Source organism: Emydura macquarii, unplaced genomic scaffold, assembly GCF_026122565.2.
Source record: "Emydura macquarii macquarii isolate MOO-44397 ecotype Brisbane River unplaced genomic scaffold, CSIRO-AGI_Emac_v2 contig_1390, whole genome shotgun sequence".
NCBI classification, from domain to species: domain Eukaryota; kingdom Metazoa; phylum Chordata; order Testudines; family Chelidae; genus Emydura; species Emydura macquarii.
Genome location: NW_027131527.1, coordinates 23,799,967 through 23,819,913, shown reverse-complemented (window position 1 = coordinate 23,819,913; position 19,947 = coordinate 23,799,967). Strand labels below are relative to the sequence as shown.

The 19,947-nt window shown below is 39.4% G+C and overlaps 1 protein-coding gene across 1 annotated transcript in view; it reads right to left on the bottom strand.

Moving 5' to 3' along the window:
* Positions 1-4,895: 4,895 nt before the first annotated feature.
* The window catches only part of DNTT (DNA nucleotidylexotransferase), a 123,358-nt gene continuing 108,306 nt past the window's right edge, over positions 4,896-19,947 (bottom strand). The window contains exon 11 of the mRNA XM_067552901.1: positions 4,896-5,303. Within this exon, the coding sequence (XP_067409002.1) occupies positions 5,217-5,303 (87 nt within the window). The 3' untranslated portion in view covers positions 4,896-5,216. The remainder of the gene's footprint in view (positions 5,304-19,947) is intronic.

Sequence of the window (19,947 nt, the reverse complement as noted above, 5' to 3'; positions counted from 1 at the left end):
ATCTTGTGTACAATATAACAATCCATAATTGGACTGATTGTTGTTCCCCTTTGTCTCAAGAGTCAGATGTTAGTTACAGCCAGGGAAAGGATACCAGACTTAATGGAGCACTTATTTTGCTATCCTGCATTCAGAACACAGCAAGGCCTAGGTCAAAGCAACTGTATTTCCTCATGAGCAAGCTGGGTGTAATTTGGAAAACAAGTCAGGCCAGAGAGTGACATTCCCAAGGAATGTCTGGTGCAGCTGAAGGCAAGATGCTTTTTGCATCTTTCTGATCCTGAAGACAGCTCTGCACTGGACTTCAAATAGTCCCAAAGTCTTGTTACAGAAGCCAGGCATTGACAGGGCACATGAGAGCCTCATTCATGGCCCCTTCTTTCAGTCACAGGGAATAGGAGTTGCAGAGAAGCCACTACAGAGGCTTTGCATCATACCTAGATCTCTCTATATAGGAAAGATTATCTGGAACCAGAACCATTTTGTACCACTAAAGGGACTAGGACAGAGCCCTTTAAGTATTTTACACTCTAAGACAAGTTGGTAATTAGTATGAGATTGTAAGCACTATATAACTTGTAACTGAGAATGCCCATTACACCACATCTCTGTCCAGAATAGCTTGTACACTTCTCCCCGCATTCTGCCCAACACATAGTCAGAAGACACACAACAGATTCTCAGTATGATCCACTCAGAAAGCCTTCAAATAAGGGAACCACCAGGAACACCTATGCACAGAAAGAAGCAAAGGGTGGCAGTGGCATCAGGGTTGGGATAGAGCAGAAAGGCCATTGTGAGTATCAAAGAGGAAAAATAAAAGGACGATGTGTCCAGCCAAGAAGATATGTGTTTCTGCTGTTCATCCTATCAACCACAGGTTTAGAGAGTGGCAGTGAAATGATAGGACACCCTACCTTACTGAATAGCAGGCATGTAATATCAAACATCTAATTGAGGTGCTTGAAAAAGGACATAAAAAAGAAATGAAGTGGGGGGAAAAGAACAAGAGGTCTCACCTAGGCTGGATTTTGTATAGAATCCAAGTCCCAGGAGAGAGTGTCACTTTTTAGACACGTGGAGAAGATGGGGGACCAAGCACAGAAAGGACCTGTGTGTCCAAGTGGGAACTGCCCCGGAGCGGGAATGTAACCGTGCTGGAGATACAGGGGACTTGTGGCCCATACAATTCCACACTGCAAGGGTTAAACCTTCAGTTATGAATAAATGGAACTAATCCAAACTGAGAACCTGAAATGGGAACATATAGTACCACACTACAGCTTGTACAAGATAAACTGCAAATGCATGTGGGTGGATCTTAGGTAAGTGCATTGGCTCCAGGAGGTGCATACTGACAAGTGGAGCTGAGTGGTGCTGTTCCCCGAGGAACTATCTGATCAGCTAAGATACATTGTATCTGGTGCTATCTGATCAAAATAAAAGGTGCCTGATGCACAAACACATCTGGGCCAAACACTTGTTACCCCCATCTTAATAGAATGATTTATATTTTAAAACAATTACCGCTGTAACCAGGTGCACCTCAGCTAAATAGCTGCAACAGAAATACAAGTTAATTACTCCCAGTGAGCAAAGCTAGTAGCAGTGGCTCATATCTGGAATATTATTGCACCAACAGCCATTCAGATAAAAGTTTGTCCTTCCTGCAAAGACTTCCAAGGTCTCAGTCTTCCTTTCTTTATGGGACTCTTCATTTTCCTCACAGAATCTTTTTGCCCCAGGAGTACATTATTTTTAACTGTAGCTGATGGAACAAAGTATGTCATTAGGAGAACAACCCATGTATGTTACATGAGAGATTCCACTTCACACCAGTACAGAACTCTGCGAGTAAGAGGAAGTCCTTGCATAGCCTAACTGTATAATTCTCCCCACCAGTTCTGGCAGAAATGAAATCAGGATATGAGTGCAATGAAAAATAGAAATTTACAGAACGGGGCAGAATATGCTGATTTTTATTTTTAAAAAATGGTGTGAGTGTGTGTGTATATCTCCACACACAAATTAGGGGTAGTTCTCAGGTTTCTGACAAATTACCAGAACAATCTCAGCATTCAGAAAGCTTAGGCACTGCTGAATTTATTTATATATAATGTAATCTACACAAAGAGCTCTGTTGTCTGCTTTCAAGATTCTGTGGAGAATCACTGAGATAAACAAGCTCCTCCTACTCCACAATAGATTGTTCATTCCTGGTCCACTGGTGCTGTTACCAATAGACTAAGTAAGGCATGCCCTGACACGGCTCATTTCTGGTAGGATAGCTTGAAAAGCATTGAAAGAGACGGTTTGGAGTAATAATTTGCTTTAAAAATATTTTTTCTTCATAGATCTGTCACTATAACAGAACAATGCCTAAAGAAATGTGGGAAATAAAACCATGTTTATTGTTTGTGAACTTTATATCAGATATTCCTGGATATTTGACAGTCATTGAAAATTATCAGAAAATTATTAAATACATATAGATTTTACTCTTATTTTAACTTGGCTTTGTAAGTCTTTTGGTTCTCCCTCATGATCTCTCCTTTTCTGAAGCAGATTAACTATATAGCATTTCAGCATTCTCCTTGCCAACCAGGCCCACCGACAGGGGGGCAAGGGGTGCAATTGCTCAGAGGCCCAGAGATTTAAAAGAGCCCAGGTGCATGGAAGGATAGATACGTATCCTCCTCTTCTCCACACACCCCTTCTTCCCCTGAGCCCCTCCCCCCCCCCATGCTCTCTGCCCCTCTCCTGAGCCGAGCTTATTTATTATGCACCATGCAAGTTCTCTAACGGCTGAGGGGGCGGTATCTGCTACTCAGCTTCCCATGTTCATCAGTAATCTCCCTGGGGAGTCCAAGGGACCCAGGAAGCAGAGTAGATACCACCACCTCAGCCACCCAGGAACCTGCATGATGCATAATAAATAAGTAAAAACTTCTGGTGGAAGCCTACTCGGACCTCAGCCATCCCTTTCTATGGTGGGGGTAGGAGGGTGCAGCATTAACTGTTCTGCCCGGGGCTCGGAATTACTGTCAGTGGGCCTGTTGCCATATTTTTGCAGTCCTTCCCAGTGGAGCAGTGGGCCTATACTTTCTTCTTGCTTCATAGCTACACAGCTTGTTCTTGCTCCCTTGTACATCCTTTGCTAACAGCACATACTTCATCTTCTGACTTTGCCCCCACTTGTTCTACTAGCTGGGCCTAGTCACTGCCTGAGGTCCATCTTCTGAGCTTCTTACTCCTGCCATTGCAAACATTTGATGTACAGTCCAACCTTGAGTGTTCCAGCTCACTCCCTAAAATGTATGTTGTCCTGTGTTACAAAAAGGAGGACACTATGGTAGTAACCCAGAGAGCTGCTCTTCGTATACAAGTGTGAATACCAGTTGTTACCTTCTTCATAGCTCTGAAGGCCAGAAGGGACCATCTAGTCTGACTCCTGCATAACTGACATCAGTGAACCTCCTCCAGTAATTAGAGCCTCACTCAATAATAGTAATTTTTGTAACTCATTAATTCACTGTGAATCTCAGTTATTTCAGCTTGTCATTTTTTGCAAGAAATATATTCATTTTCCATGTACCATATGATGAAAAGTCTGAGGAAAAAGTGACAGAAAAAGGGGATCAAACTGATGCCATGTTTTCTCCTATGTTTGGAGATCTGGCAATTGCCATACACTCTCCTCTAGGTGACATAACAGAGAAATACATATGCAAGCAAGATTAGAGCTATAAATTGCAAACAATTCTTTATGCAGCTATCAGGGTGTTACATAATTCCTCTGTGGTATAAAGTATGCAGTAATGGCACAATCCTACAGTGTAATTTCTGATTAATTTTTGCCTTTAATTAAGACTTGTATTTAGATGAGCAACTGTAGAGTTTTTATGCTCTTGCACTAGGAATGAAAGATCCCATTGCTGCTTAAGTATCAGCAGAGTGATGCAAACACACTAGAAGGTGCTTCCTGTATGTAGAAAGCAGACTTGTCTAGGAGAAAAGTAATTCAGTGTGTCAATATGTTAAACTCTATTGGGAGGCTAGGCAGAGATGAGATGGAGTAAAGTCGTGCTGGAAAGTGTTGATAGGTGTTAAGATGGAAGGTGCTAATTGGTGCTATCAAACTTGTTACTTGATCTGTAGACAATTGTAGAGATGCGTGAAGTGGTGGCTGTGCTAATCAGATGGCAGGGGCTCCATGTGTCACCCATTTTTTTCCCTTTTTGATTTTCTGATTTTCCCCAACAATCAATAGAATTCAGGACATTGATACCTAGCACATTTCCTGAGATGTTGGAATTGAGCAGATCTGGCATTCAACAGATATCATGTCACAGACTAACAGTGAAATGTTGTTGAGGTGAGTGCAAGTCTGCCACAAACTGAGCCATATATATAGATTTTCATCCTGATTCACTGCTGCAATACATTATAGTTTTATTCCAGTGAGTTTAGTGTAAATCTATCAACATAAGACTGGAGTAACTTAGGGTTACCATACGTCCAGGTTTTCCCAGACATTGCCTCTTTGTTGAGGCTCTGTCCTCTGTCCAGGCAGACTTTTCAAACAACAGGAAATGTCTGGGATTTTTGCAGAGCAGACATTGCAGCTCAGAAAGAGCGCCGATTGGTCTGCTTCCCAATTGGTCCATTCCCGTGCAGCCACAGCTGCCAAATCCTGCCCACCTAGGCCCCAGCTCCCAACTCTGGGGAGAGGGTCACGCAGGGAGGCGTTTACTGATGGCTGTTGGCGTGTCCCGGGCTTGCGCCTACCACCATGACAGGGATTGATACTGCTTTCCACCTCCAGTGAGTATGTCCGTCACAGGTATCCCTTCCAGCACCCTCAACTGTGCTCTCCCTCTAGCTCTTCCTCCTCCTCTCCAGCTACCCCTCCCCCCAGCAGGGTCCACTTTTGGGGAACCCTGAAATATGGTAACCCTAAGTGATTCACGCTCTGCCTACTGCATGTGCAATTCAGGAGCAGAAGCTTTAGGGGCTGAAATAGATATTCTTTCTAGGAGCACATATACATCAACATCTATAGTGAATTCTAACTAATATTTGATTCAGTAATTTTCTTTATAAATAAAGACACATTTGCACTTGTAACAGATATCAAATTCAGAATGATGGGCACTAATAAAAACTCTAAGATATACCAAAGCTGTGTACTGATGAAAATAGATTGGCAAATCTTTTTACGCATTCCTTTCCCATGGTTCAAGGTAATCCAAGCCAAGATGTGCAAAAATTTCTTCCTCGCTTTTGGCTTTGAGAAATATCCTCTGTAAAGGGAGAGAAAAAGGGTAATATGAGCGTTAAAGATTATTTAAATTAATGCTCTTGCTTTTTGAAACTTAGGTTATTCATTTTTTGCCTCCTCCACCCTCGCACTCCCACCCATAAGGAACTCCTTTCTCCATTACCACATCAATATGCACAAGTGATGACCTCAGAATGTGGGATAGGATTAGCGGACTGATTCCTTATGCTGCAGAAGTGGAGCCAAACTGCTTGTTCCTTTCAACCTCAGTGACTGGTTTACATCTTTGTGTACTGATTTACATTTTCAAGGCTAAGTGCATAAGGATTAGGACTTAATTTTTTTAAATGAGAGCTAAGGTTTTCCTCCATGGTTTGACTCTCCTAACAAGCTCATCAGTGTTATATGGATATGAATATAGCACTATTCTCAAAAAATGTGTTCAGGCCAGTTCCACACAGTTACACTAATTATTTATGGGCAAAACTCAGCAGGGTCAGAGTTCTCCTAATTTCCATTACTTATACAAAGAACATCCAAACATCAGAACCATGTACCAGAAAAACTGGGCTGGAAATTTTGTGGGACCAGGCAACTACAGTTAGAATTTTTCCCCAGTAAACTTGTTCCAGTAATATTCACATTTGCTTTTACATATGGGTATTTTATATTGTATTATAACATTCTAGCACAGAAAACAGGAGCAAGCATTTACTCTTTAAAGAAACAAAACCAGAAAATCTGACAGCTAAATGGTATGGTAAAGTATAATCACTTGTAGTAGCTAAATAACTTTCATAACAGTGATGCAATATCAGTTAAAGATACAAAGCTTGCCATGCAAGTGAGCATTAAAATATACAGTAGTGTGAACCCCATCATTTGGAGGAATTTGGAAGTAGGACAAGGGTTCAGCCAGAACCCCAGATTGGAACAACCTCAAACTTTGGGCCCATTAAAAATCCAGGGCTAGACTGCCCGGTCCACTAAGTTCACTTTGCTCTGGTCATGCAGGGCAAAATGAATTTAAACTGACTGGAGAAACCCACTGGAGAATTTCCCTACGTGGGCATATCTCTGGTCAATGGAAAGCTAGGGGAGGCAAATATGTCAGTACCTGAACCAGCTCCCCACCACCATTTCCTCCTCCACTGCAGCTGTGCTCCCCAGCATAATAGAGGGAAGCGCTACAGGGGGGCCGAGGGAAGACTAGGACCAGATCTGGGGAAGAAAGGGAAGGGTTGAGAGTGTGGAAGAACAAGGCTTCTTCACACCTGGGTTCTTTGCTCATAGAAGGTTTATCACCACCAGCACAATTTAAACCTTGCAACTTTAAGTCATGCCAGGGCCAGGTAAAACAGAATCAGGGAACTGCAAGAGGGTTCCTGTCAGCCCCACCCTTTCCAGTGCCCACGGTTTGCCCAGGCACAGTGGAGAATTGAGCGCCCAAACTTGAATGTGGTTCCATATTTCAGTTAGGCCCTACCTTCACCATGGAGCCAACTGAATCAAAGTCTAAGTGCAAACACTTCCATTGTTGGGGTATTTTAAATTAGGATCTGGATCCGATTCTTGCAGGTTGGGCCCATATTTCATTGACACCGATCAGCTTCACCAGCCAGATCAATAAAACTGGCAATTTTCTGAAAAGCTATTTTGCTGGACCACAGAACAGAGTGAAAGCCAGTTTAACAGTTCTAGAAAGGTTATGAGAGCTCAATCAAGTGGCAGACGTTAGACACGCCAGAATGAACCTATAAGCCTTTAAAGTTCCAGTGAATGCAGCAGGGGAAAAGATATGTGGTTCCCATTTCACTGTTTCAAAATTATCAACCTGCTAATGAGCTATTTGTGTAAAGTTCCCCCACTATGCAGTCAAACCCACTCAAGGTACCTAAGTCTTTTCTCTCTGAGCAAATTACAGCTCTGTTGTGTAACAGAGTATAACACTTTTCTGAACTGGAGGCATAAACTCATCTTACTGTGCAAGCAAGCATAAATTCTATTTAACATTCATTAGCATTAGTATTTATTCTGTATTAACTATATTATAATTTTGAATATAAAGATATTTTTAGAAACTGTATAAATACATTTTTATAGCCATATCTCTTTAAAGCCATGTACCTTTGTCTGTCTCTACTTCCCTGGTGCAACCTGCCTACACTGGTGTCCTACTAGGCATGGGAGCTGCTTGGTTAAGTCATGCAATCCAATTATTTGGGATTCATATTCCACAGGTTTGCTGCTGGGGACTTTTGTGTACCAATTGCATTGCACTATGGGCCCAATCCAAAGCCCGTTGAAAACAGTGTCAGTCTTTCCACTGGCTTTGCATCTGGCCCTGGTGTAAAAGATGGAGATCCATTGATTTCAATGGTGTTACCGTAATTTAGAGTAGGAAATCTATCTACTACAGTATGAATGAGCTGCAATTATCATATATTAGTTGTAAGTTAAAAATTGTATCTGCAATAACAGAGGCTACTTTTCAAACACAAGCCCATTATGTTCCATTACTTTTTACATTTAGTTTAAATCTCATGTTCTGAAATAAGAGAGGGATACAAAAAAAAGCCTCATTAGAAAAAGATATTCTTTCCCATATAGAGGGAACTGTAGAAAGGCCAGAAAAGACAAAATGTAAGAAGAGAGCAAAATGAGAATACTCACAAGTATTCCTCAAATCTCCACCCAGTATTATAATGGCATCCCAGATATTTCTTCTCCAGAGAATGGTATACTGCAACTGAGTTACAAAACATCAGGTGTGCAGCCTTCCAAAACTGCAACACATTTCCAGGTAGCACTGCTTTCTGGGCTGCTGCAGTACTTCTAGGAATAGCATCAAACACCTAGTGGCACCTACCATCCACTACTATTCAGAATGTGAGAAGGTAACCAACTAAGTATTCTGATCACCGTGGTAATTGGAAGGACCCATATTTTCCTCAGTCTACTTTTCTCCTCTCTCTTTCTTGATTGAGTTATTTCTAAAAGGCGAGCAGGATTTTTTCACTCACTTGTGGATAATGGAGGGAGGAAAACATGAATGGATCATGGCATATCTGCAGCACTGTCTCACAGTAGATTAAGATGATCAAACATTAATTTTTACATAATCACTGAGTGAGCTGTGTTTTGATTGTATAATAATATTTTTTCACAGTTTAACAAACTGTGCTAAGATTGTCCAATTAAAAAATCAAAAAGCAGGCAAGATAATTATATTCCCCCACTCCATGCAGGAGGACAGGACTTGGATGATTTAAAAAAAAACAAAACATGCATGAATCATTGCAGAAACCTAAAATGCATTCTTAAATGTGTGCCCATCTGTGAGGGATGCTCTTTAATGGAAGCACTTTGTGTCTTCTGGACCCCAAAGTACTTACCATTTCTGTTGCACAATAGAATCCCACTTTTTTATTTTTGTTCTTTCACCCTACCTATAGGCATGATATTTCTATGAGTACTACTCATCTCATTTGCCTGACAAGAATTTTCTAATACAAGGAGTTGATGCTGACAACTGTTCTTAGTAGCTACAACCAATGTCTCTAAATGAATCTCTAGCTGGTATCTGCCAACTATTTTAGTTATATGAGTGGCGTTAATGTAAATCATAACCTATCATGCTGCCTCTTTGTCAGTCTGTACTGAGCTAATACAATGACGCATATTTGATTATTACAATCAGCAATCATCACTGTTCTTTTCCTTTTTGGTTTCTTTTTTCCCCCTGGGGTTTTTCTTTTTTCCCCACTCCTTTTTGCTGAAGAGGAAAAGTAAATAATGAACTGCCTGCCTCCTTATGAATTTTTTGCAGCTTCCTACCAATATTCAACAGAACCAAGATGCAGTCCCAACCATCATCATCTATTAAACTTACAAAAAACAGCTGGTATCTCTCGCCTCTTTTCCTATCTAATCAATTCTCTTATTCCAATGGATGAAAATATTACATTTGTGGTTGCAAACATGACCATTAACTACACTTAATGCAGAACATCTGCCTTCCAAATGTTTTCTGCTGTGAATTGCTACTTCTTATTTTTCATTTTGGCATTAATGATCAATAAGATCTTTAATAAAAGTGAAGCAGAGAGGAGGAACAAACTCAGCTAGCACTATTTGATAATTTCCTAATTAGTACTCCCAAAGTTCAGTCAGATGTCATGCTATTTTTATTATTACTTTGCTTAAACTCATATTTAATTCTATGAAATCAGTTACACAAAAACATTAGTAACATTAATTAGTATTAGTTAAATAAATCATAGTGGGCCAACCCAGCATGCTGCTTTTGGAAGCAGGAGGCAATTTTTGGAAGGGGTTATATGTATCATTCAAATAACATGAAGAGTTATAAAGCATTCTGGATCTTTTAGGATCTATGGCTCAAAGGTTTCCTTCTCCCATTTTATAGAGCACCTTTTTGTGTAACATTAACCTTTCTTTTTTGTCCAGTCTCTTGACTAGGCCAATACATACAGACGTGCTAGTTCCTCAGCACACGATGGGCAATTCATCCAATACAATAAATGTAGACGGGTAAAACAGTCCAAAGAAAACAGATTGGTGAAGAACACCATGTGGAAAATATTTTTTTTACAAATAAAAAGCAAAGGCCTTTCTAAATTACACAAATTAAGACCAGTTCGTAGATACTGTTCAATTGGTCTAGTTTATAAGAAACCCCATTATTTCAGTTTCCCTAACCTAGTTAAACCCTTTTACAAACTTATGCTGTTAAAAAGTAACTTATACCAGTTTCTAAGGCACAAACATATAGTATTGTCCTTGAATACCAGGCATAAGATTACGATTCTTTACCTGGCCTTCTATATATAATAGGTTGTAGTCATTGCAAAGACACCCTCACCAGTCACCTGTGTTCACTCAGCTAGCCTTCAAAATAGACACAAATTCACATGTGTTTTATGCAAATCTTCCAGTATATATATCACTATTATTATAAGTATTTTAAAGTAAAAATACTGAGCTGAGAAATGAGGTAATAGAAAATTTTACATAAGCTAAACATCCCTCACTATAGGCCTTTACTTCAGACTGTTTCCCACCTCTGCAGTTCAGAGGTGAACTTGTGTGCCAAAACTTAACCCATAAAATACCACCTAGCACTTACAATTTCATAGCACCCAACAGACATCCTCTAATTAATAAAAGTGGATTTAGAGCTTGCAAAAGATGGCAGACTAACAGCACAGGAAAATGAGTTCCTCAAAATAAGCTGTCATTCATTCCTCACTTACATTCCTCAATCCTTAACAGAAGTCACCTGGTGGAATGATCAGCTGTTTTTTTCTGTACCCATTATCTAAATCATTGGATCACATAGGCCACCAAAAAGCTATCAGCTTTCATTTTAAACTATATATACTTCCCTTCCTCACTACCCTTCAAAATTATTTGGGAGGCTGACACTTTGTCTTGCTCTGGCTGATATAGCCAAGATCTTTCTCAGAGTGAGCATCTGGTCCCATACCTCATTTCCCTACCATTATGGTAGCATTGGCTGCTTAGCTGCTAAAGCTATTAGTCCTGGAAAAAAGCAATGGGCACAATATTGGGTTTCATCCAATGGGATCTATAAAATATGGAGAAGGTAGAGGCAGAATGCCACCTGGGATTCAAGACCTCTTGAGGCCCTAGGATTTGAGGCCAATAAAAGATCTGGCTCTCACATACTTTTTTTTCCACTGAGTAGACTGTGGAGGAAAAACAGACTATTCTCAAAAAATTTTTGTTTACATAAATTGCAAAGCGAATATGCAGTGTTTGGCCTAACTCTGACTTTTAGATGTGTATGTGAGAATGTCATGAATGAACTCATTCTAATCTTCCCTTTGTATCCCAAAATGCTTGCATATTTTGAAATGAGAAACTCTCACGTACAGCGTTCTTAGTGATTTTCTCATTTAAACTTGATTTGCACTCAGTAAATTTTATGTGGAGTGTGGTGTGTGACATCCACCTACATTAACTTAATTAGTACACATTTTCCATTCATTTTACGATTATTAAAAAGTTAAATTTAATTGGCAGTATAATTATTACTATTTTTAAATATTTTCAGTATATTGGATGATAAATACCAGGCAGACTGTGTACTCAAAAAGCTCCAGCACTACTCAAGTCATCACAGTGGTAGCAAGCAAGACAATAACAAATGAATATATAGGAAAAGAAGTGGATGGACCATCATTTATAAACCTGGGAATCTTCTGCTCAGTGTGCCTGGAAATGAGCTATTTTCAAACAAGTTTTGTAGGTGAATTTCCCTGATGAAAATGAGGTGACAACAGCACTAGCAAAACCAAGCACAGTGAGAGATACTGTAATGCACCTCAAATGTATCTTGCACAGTCATTTACTCACTAATTTACTACTAATGCTGGATGTGTCTTCTGTGATACTAACTCAGTTTGGACCCTTTACAATAACTATTCAGAACTAAGCAAAGACCTTAAAGTGTTTTAGATTTGAAACTACTTATCCAGACATTAAAGGCTAGTGCATTAAATGGCAAGTTACAGGGGTAAGACACTGACATCTTCAAAGATCTACAATTTAAATATTAGTCCATGATTGATTGGTTAGAGCAAAAGTGCAAGGCTGTTCGATTACTTGTTCTCTCTCTGCCCTCCCTTATCCAAATAGCATCCTCACCACAGAAATATAAACATCTATAAATTATCTATTCATTCACTACAGTTCTCCTTTGAAGATAGTAGGGCTACATGAACCAAAGCACAGTCATCCGGTGGAATCAATCAAGATGCCCTAATAAAAACTGGAGTCTGGGAATTGGAGTCATTGTAGATGGTTGTCTGAAAACGTCAGCTCAATGTGCAGTGGCAGACCAAAAAAGCTAACAGAATGTTAGGAACCATTAGGGACAGATAATAAAACAGAAAATATCATATTTAAAGATACGATTCTGTCGTGGAGGTCAGAGATTCCGTGATTTTCTGGGACCTCTGTGGCTTTTTCTGGGGGAGGGCTGAAGCAGCTGTCAACCCTGGGGCTCCCAGAGCAGCACCTGCCCCGGGTCACTGAACAGGTGTTTGACAACATGAGGAGGGGGCAACAGGGCAACAGCCTGGGCTGGCCCCACCTGTTCAGTGGCCTGGGGATGGCCCCTGATCAGCTGTCTGGTGGCAGCCTGGACTGTCCCCCCGTCAGCTGTTTAGGGGCCAGCTCCCTCTTCACTGCCAAACAGTTGATTGGTGGTGGCCCGTTCCCCCTCTGCAGGCCACCACCAAACAGCTGATGGTGGCAGCCAGCCCCCACTCCCCAGCCACTGTGGAACAGCTGATGGGAGGCGGGCCTTCCACCTCCTTCCTCATGGGGCTCCAGCTGTGATTCCTCCCCCCCAACCCTGCCTCCATTATTTTTAGTGAAGTCACAAAACAGGTCAGGGCTCAGAGAATTTTTGTTTATTGCCTGTGATCTGTCCGTGACTTTTACTAAAAATAACCATGACAAAATCTTAATTTTAATCATGATGCATTGTATAAATCCATGGTATGCCCACACTTTGAATACTGCATGCAGTTCTGTTCACCCCATCTCAAAAAAGATATATTAGAATTGGAAAAAATACAGAAAAGGGCAACAAAAATGATTAGGGGTATGGAACAGCTTCCATAGAAGAAGAGATTAAAAAGACTGGGACTGTTCATCTTAGAAAAGAGATGACTAATAGTGGATATGATAGAGGTCTATAAAATCATAAATGGTGTGAAGAAAGTGAACAAGGAAGTGTTATTTACCCCCTTCACATAAGAAATGAGCCAGGGGTCACCCAATAAAATGAATAGGCAACAGGTTTAAAACAAACATAAGGAAGTACTGCTTCACATAACGCAGAGTCAACCTATGGAAATTGTTGCCATGGGATGTTGTGAAGGCAAAAAGTATAAGTCGGTTAAAAAAATTAGCTAAGCTCATGAAGGATAGGTCCATCAATGGCTGTTAGCCCTTGTGGTCAGGGATGCAACCCCATGTTCTGGGTGTCCCTAAACCTCTGATTGCCAGAAGCTGGGACTGGACAACAGGGGATGGATCACTCAATAATTGCGCTGTTCTGTTCATTCCCTCTGAAGCATCCGTCACTATACATTATCATGAGACAGGATACTGGGCTAGACGGACCATTGGTCTGAGCCAGTATGGCCATTCTTATGTTCTTATGACTATGGATGCAGAAAAACAAGTGGAGCATTATTACTATGCTAGGTAAATGGGAACTTAAGTAACTGCCAACAGCAAACAATACCAAAGGCTAACAAGAGAGGTGAAATGGCGAGTTTTCTACATTCATGTTTAACAGGCAAAATTGTATACTTAGCTCATTTCAGGACTTGCCAAATTAAGCATTCAAATGTGAAATGATTTTGCTGTAAAAAGGGTCACAGTGAAATAAGTAGCTTGTTAGGGCACTAGTTTATTTTCATCTGAGTGTTCTTTTTCTACTCCTGGAACACATTAGGATGTAAGATCAAACTTTCCAGTCAGGAAAAAGATAGATTTTGGAGGAGTCCCAGTCAAACTGTATGATGTCTGACTGGCAGGCATTTCTGACCCGACAATGTTCATTGTAAGTTACAATGTGGTAAAGTCAGAAACATAAACACCATGGAGGTGATATCTAAGTTATAAAGATCACGTTTAACTGACCTTTCGGTTGTCTCTGCCAACTAAACCATCTTCACCAAGGCTACTGATGAAACACGCTGGTGAATGAAGATTACACTAACATTCTAGAACTCTGAAGTGCTTCAGACAGCTGCTATTTTTAACTACAACAGTCTGTTACAAAAGGCTTCCCTTTTTCTCCAAAATATGGAATTTTCCTAAAATCATCCTGGACCCAGGATGAAGATTACTCCATCTCAAATTTTCCCCTTGTTGCATCTCTCTATTTTCTGCTGGTTTCTGTCTGCCCTTTTCCCCCTCATCCTAGTATCTCCTTCCCTCCCCTGCCTTCTGAGAGTCTCTCATTTCTCACTTGCTAGCTCCCATTATTTCTGTCTTGCTATCTCTCCAGCTCTTCCACAGCTCTTTTTCTCTTTCTCCTCTGCAAGGCTCCCATATCTCTCTCCCTTCCAGTGTTGGCAGTTGGTTTTATTTCCAAACTAAAATGTACTTAGATATATTTGTATTAGTAGACTCAGAAAGAGTCCTCCACCTTCCCAATAAAAGATCTTTCACTTGCTGTTGTGTTCATCTATGGCAATACACTAACAATGAGCTAAAGCACTGAACAGTGTGCAAGGACTGATGAATTTTGCACAGGATAAATATTCTTTTCTCCCACTTATACAAAAAAAAATCCCCCTGATGAAAGATTAACTTCTTACTTGAACAGTGTGTACAAGACTCAAACTGCACCTATGAATTCTTTATTTGATATAGAGATTTTTAAAAACATATATATAATTATTTTCAGATCATACACACCCACCCACACTTGTGTATCACCTCAAATGAATTCAGGTATTCGACTAAAAAGAGATTCCATTTTTTGGAAAGGAAAAATATTTGGAAAACAGCTTGCCTTCAACAAAAGAACATTGACATCTCTATGTTCTGTTATAGTTTTTCCAGTATTTTTAAAGATTTGCTGCAGCAATTACATTTTACAAAGCTCAGATTAGGGTTATGACAACAACAAAGTGGCTGCCTCAGCCCACTTAACATCTGTAAAAATCTTAGATATGTCAATAATGGACATAGGAAAGTAAATTTCAACAGTTGCAAGAGTCACCATTATCAATATACTTATCTGAAAGAACTGAGAAGACAGGCATTGTCAAAGTTTTTCTAAAAGGTAACTGTAGTTCATAACATTTTTGCTTGATATATTGTTATTAAATGTAATATGTGACATTAGCCTAAAGCAATTTCTTCTAACTCACAAAAGATTGAGAAAGAAAGAAAGCAACAGTCTCTCAAACGCCTGAACTTGGTCTCTTTTTCATATATCAGGCTTTCATGGAAAAGAGAATATTGGGCTTACATATCAAATTCTGTAAAAACACAGATGAGATTTGCTGGAGGGCAAAAGATAATAACAAACCAAGAAACAGACACTTTTTGATTATCTTAGCAGTTAACAAAATGGAGTGAAAAGTTTCACATATAAAATTAAACCAACATCCTTTTGGCCCCCTTTGTGGAAAAAAAATAATTTGAAGGTTCCATTTTGCTGGGAGGATTTTCGCCCACCAGAAATTAGAAACAGTTCTTGGGCACAAACCTAACATATAGGTATTTGCATTAGTGTAACTGGTGTGTGCCTGTGTGTGTGCATGCACACCAGTTACACTAATGCAATTCCAGTTATTTCATATTTTGAGAGCCAAATGAATGTTCCCATGATTGACAATATGCAAATTCACTAGGCAAGGAAAAAGAGTACAGTAAAAACAATATGCCACTGAGCAGTGAAAAATGCTCATGTAGAAGTTATGTTTTTGTAGCGGAAGGAAAAATGTCTTGATTTCTGTGTGACTTTCTTTTTGGAGTGAAAATCACAAATGGAGCACAAGTAAGGATGGCTTTGAGACTATGGTTGTGGAACTGACAGCACCCACACCAAGTGAAAAGTTTCTGGTAAAATAATAATCCCTTTCCTCCTCATGTGTACTCAGACTTGAAGCAAACCAAATCTTTATTGTGGTTCAAAACAAGGTAGGTTCACTTTTAAAATTATTCCTCATTTTCTTATTATTTTACTTCCTCTGGACTTTCAGCAGGGCCTGGAAATGGAAATGCCAGAGTGTCATAAAAAAGGTGGATCTGAGAACATTTCTGGAGTGATTGGAAGAAGGAAGCACTGGCCATTTTGCAAGGAGATCACTATTATAAGAATTATCCCCATTTTGTAGAATCAAGAATCTATATAGCTCCAATAGGTATCCACATTTTGCATACTTGTCCAAATCAAAACTCTTGATGTTCACCCCTCACTAATATATTTCTGATGTTACTTATTTTATAGTTTTTCTTCAGATTTGTACAAACAAACAATCAGCTAGTGATTTGAGCTAACTTTTAGGGACACAAATACCTAAGAAATTATACTTGATTGTATAAGATCAAGGTTAGTCACAATTGTGAAATAAGGTTAATATATTTTCAAGTTTAGTCAGAGAGGATTCTGATATTCTAAATAGGATGGAGAAAAAAAGAAAACAAGATGTAAGTCTTTTGTTTTAAAATTTTTTCTTGAAAGCAAAACATTGAAAATTCATTACTCCCAAGGGCCCAGAAAGGTTATGTTCTCCTCACCCCATTTGAAAAAGGGTTCAGATAGCCCTATCCTAGTGCATTATGTACATGTTAACCATATCTGTGATGCAGCCATGTAGTCAGTTCTGTGATGTAAGCGAGAAGGTGAGTGAGAATGGAACTGTTATAATGATGCATTTGCCTCCCATGGACGAGACTGTAGCATGGAGTAAATAAGGGAGATCGGACAAGAAAATGAGAAAAGTTTGTTCATGCATTTGGCTTTACAAAACTATAGACCATGGATAGTCAATTATTTTTTGTCAAGGTCCTGATTTCTTGGTCAAGATATAGTCAAGGTCCAGACTCAGGGCAAAATAATTAAATAAAATAAATGAAATAATTAATAATTAAATAAAAAGAATAATTAATTATAATTAAATAAAAAAACATTCAAAGGTTTCTGACAGTCCGGATTTGGCCTGTAGTCCGCCTATTGACTATCCCTACTGTAGACTCTCTCTTGGAGCAACTGAATAAATAATATGACATTTTCAATAGTCCTTGCTTTAAACTCTATATGGATGTTTTTTAATTCCTATTCCAATTTTTTTTAAAGAAAATATAATCAGGCTGCTTTTCTACTCACACAAACTTGGTCAGCCAAAAAAGTTACAGCAAAATATGACCCACGAGATAAGGTATCACTACTGGCCATTGTATCCAGTAGTGAAAAAATTCCCAGAAGAGATGCAGCAGATAAGACTAAATTGTTAAAAATACATGACATGATGTGATCTCAGATGGCTGCACTCCTTGTAAACACTTGTCAAAAGCAAGCCCAAAAATTACACTGCTACCCGTGTTTTGTCATTGCAAAATAATTAAAAGCGAATTAACTGGGAAAAATATGAAAGCTGTTTTCATTAGACTGCAATGAACTAACTGCATGGCTTTTTGGTGAACCCTAGCAAATGAGCCTCCTGAAAGCCTGCAAGCTGACTTCTGCTGTTCACCTGGGAGGCCTGTTCTGCATCACAAGTCTCCTTTAGGGTCACAACCAAGAGCAAGCCTGAAAACCATTAAACATTGAGGTGACAGAAAAGTCAACCTCTGGCAAGAATGGTGTTCCTTCAAATAAAAGGTAATGTTCCAACCCAGACCAATGCATAGAACTGACTATGAGATTTTAGATATGAGGAGGCAAGCACCACTGTTAAACAGATTGACTCTGAAGGAGTACCTTAGAGAGGAAAGGAAGGATGGAGAGAACATATGTTCAATATCAGCTACACTTCCCCTTTCCAGAAAAGCATCACTTGGAACAGAGGCAACAGGCTATGTGGACTGAGTGATAAAATGTTAACCAAACAAGTCCACTGCACAAATAATTGGACATTCCATTTATTGACATTCAAGTTTTATGAGTTTCAAAATAGCACTTTGAAATGATTATTTTCTTGTTCACTATTGATTTCAATTAAGCTTATCCTAGACTCAGGAGCCTGGGGAACTTGGCTATCCCTCCTCCCCACCTAAAAGCACATAAGAACAAACAATACTGATGAAAAGTTCAAAAAGGAAGAATGTTAGTAAGAGAACACAATAAGAAAAAATTTGGACTGAGAAGGGCAATATTGAATGACAGATTAGGTATAAACTCATAGTGCACAGCTGTAGCAAAAAAGGAAACTACATGTAACTGCCCCATAAACACAGCCAGGTGAAGCAAGAGTAAAGAGGTAGTAATTCTTCTATATACATCAGATTTTACTACATTGGGAACAAATACTGGCCTCTATTGGTATATCTTTCATACAGAGAGCATTCAGGCAAAGTGAAACACAGATAATGAGTTGGGAAGAGGAGAAAAAGGAAGTAGAGAAGATAGTCTAACTTCAAAAGGTTTAGAGGTTCAGTTCAGATGTTTCCCAACCCCTTGGCTCAACTATCTATAAAATCAGGCTGGAATCTCGTAAGGCTGGACATTCACACCATTTCATCATGTTTACGTCTGCTTACAGCTGAAATCAAGAAATGAAGGGGTGCACAAAATAAATAATGGGGAGGGAAGTGGGAAAAGTTTAGCCAAACTTCTACACATCTCATGAAGGGTTCTGTTACAGACTGGACAGAAAATTCAGGCTGCTGCATATTCTATCTGAATGGGTTCATTAGATCCTAGAAGAAAGGTGTGCATGCATGGTTCTACTCTGCAAAGTGACTCTGTAAAAATAGCATTGTGGGGTTGTTAGGCTTATTTTGTCTCAATCTCTTCCAGCTCCAATATGATCACTTTACCAGTTGCTTTTTCCCTTCCTTCACAGACCTGAAGAAGAGCTCTGTGTAAGACTGAAAGCTTGTCTCTATCTCCAACAGAAGTTGTCCAAAAAAAGACATTACCTCACCAACCTTGTCTAATATCCTAGGACCACACACTGCATACATCCCTACAAAATTACTCTACGATCCAAAAGTCAAGCTGAGTTTTGCTCCTTGCATGTCATCACCAGTAAATTCTACAGTCCAAACAGTGCCTTCACTGATGCCAGTAAATTGTTAACTAAGCCATGAGCTGCACCTGTGAAACAGCTCTGAAGCTGCATAACGTACATAGCTTAAAGAAACCACATGAAAGCAGTGTTTGAAAACGGTAAAATACTAGAAAGTAAAATGATATGAGGAAGGGGGAAGACTTTGTTGATCAAACATGTGTCTCAGCAAGTTTATATCTAAGTTTATATTTTCCTAATCCAAAGGTCACTACATCTGGATAAGAATAAGGATAAATTTCCTGATATTATTATTATGAACATTTGTTTATGGCTCCCTCAGGTCTAACTGGAGAGCTTAGAGAGGAACTAACCCTCTCTGAAGCACATTCTTTCCACTGCTTTCCTGGAGATGCAGCTCCATGCTACCTTCTACTTAAACCAGAACCTATCAGGCATAATTTGGACCTTAGAGTATCATGCTCCTTGAGGCAGGTGTTTAGGTGCCATGCACCTGTACAGACCTTAAATAATAACAGATACTAAAGAGGAGCCTAATCCTACCATCAGATAACATTCCCATTGACTTCTATGGCAGGTTTTGGTCATAAAAACATATGGTTGGACATGATGACCTATGAAGTCCCTTCCTGTCTATGACTCCATTTTCTTCAGAAGACAGATGTGAGATCTCCTCTAGCTCTATTGTTCAAATATTCTCAGAGTTGAAGGTTGAACTTTGGAAACACTACACGTGTAGCCAGTTACCATTTTTCCTTTTCCTTTTAAGATATTGTAGTTTTGTGGTGGAAAATAATCAAGTCAGAGCTCCAACAAAGTTAAGTTCAACAGATATTTACACAGTTTTACTCTAGTTGCAAATGACTAGAATTAGAATTATGTAAAGCAGTT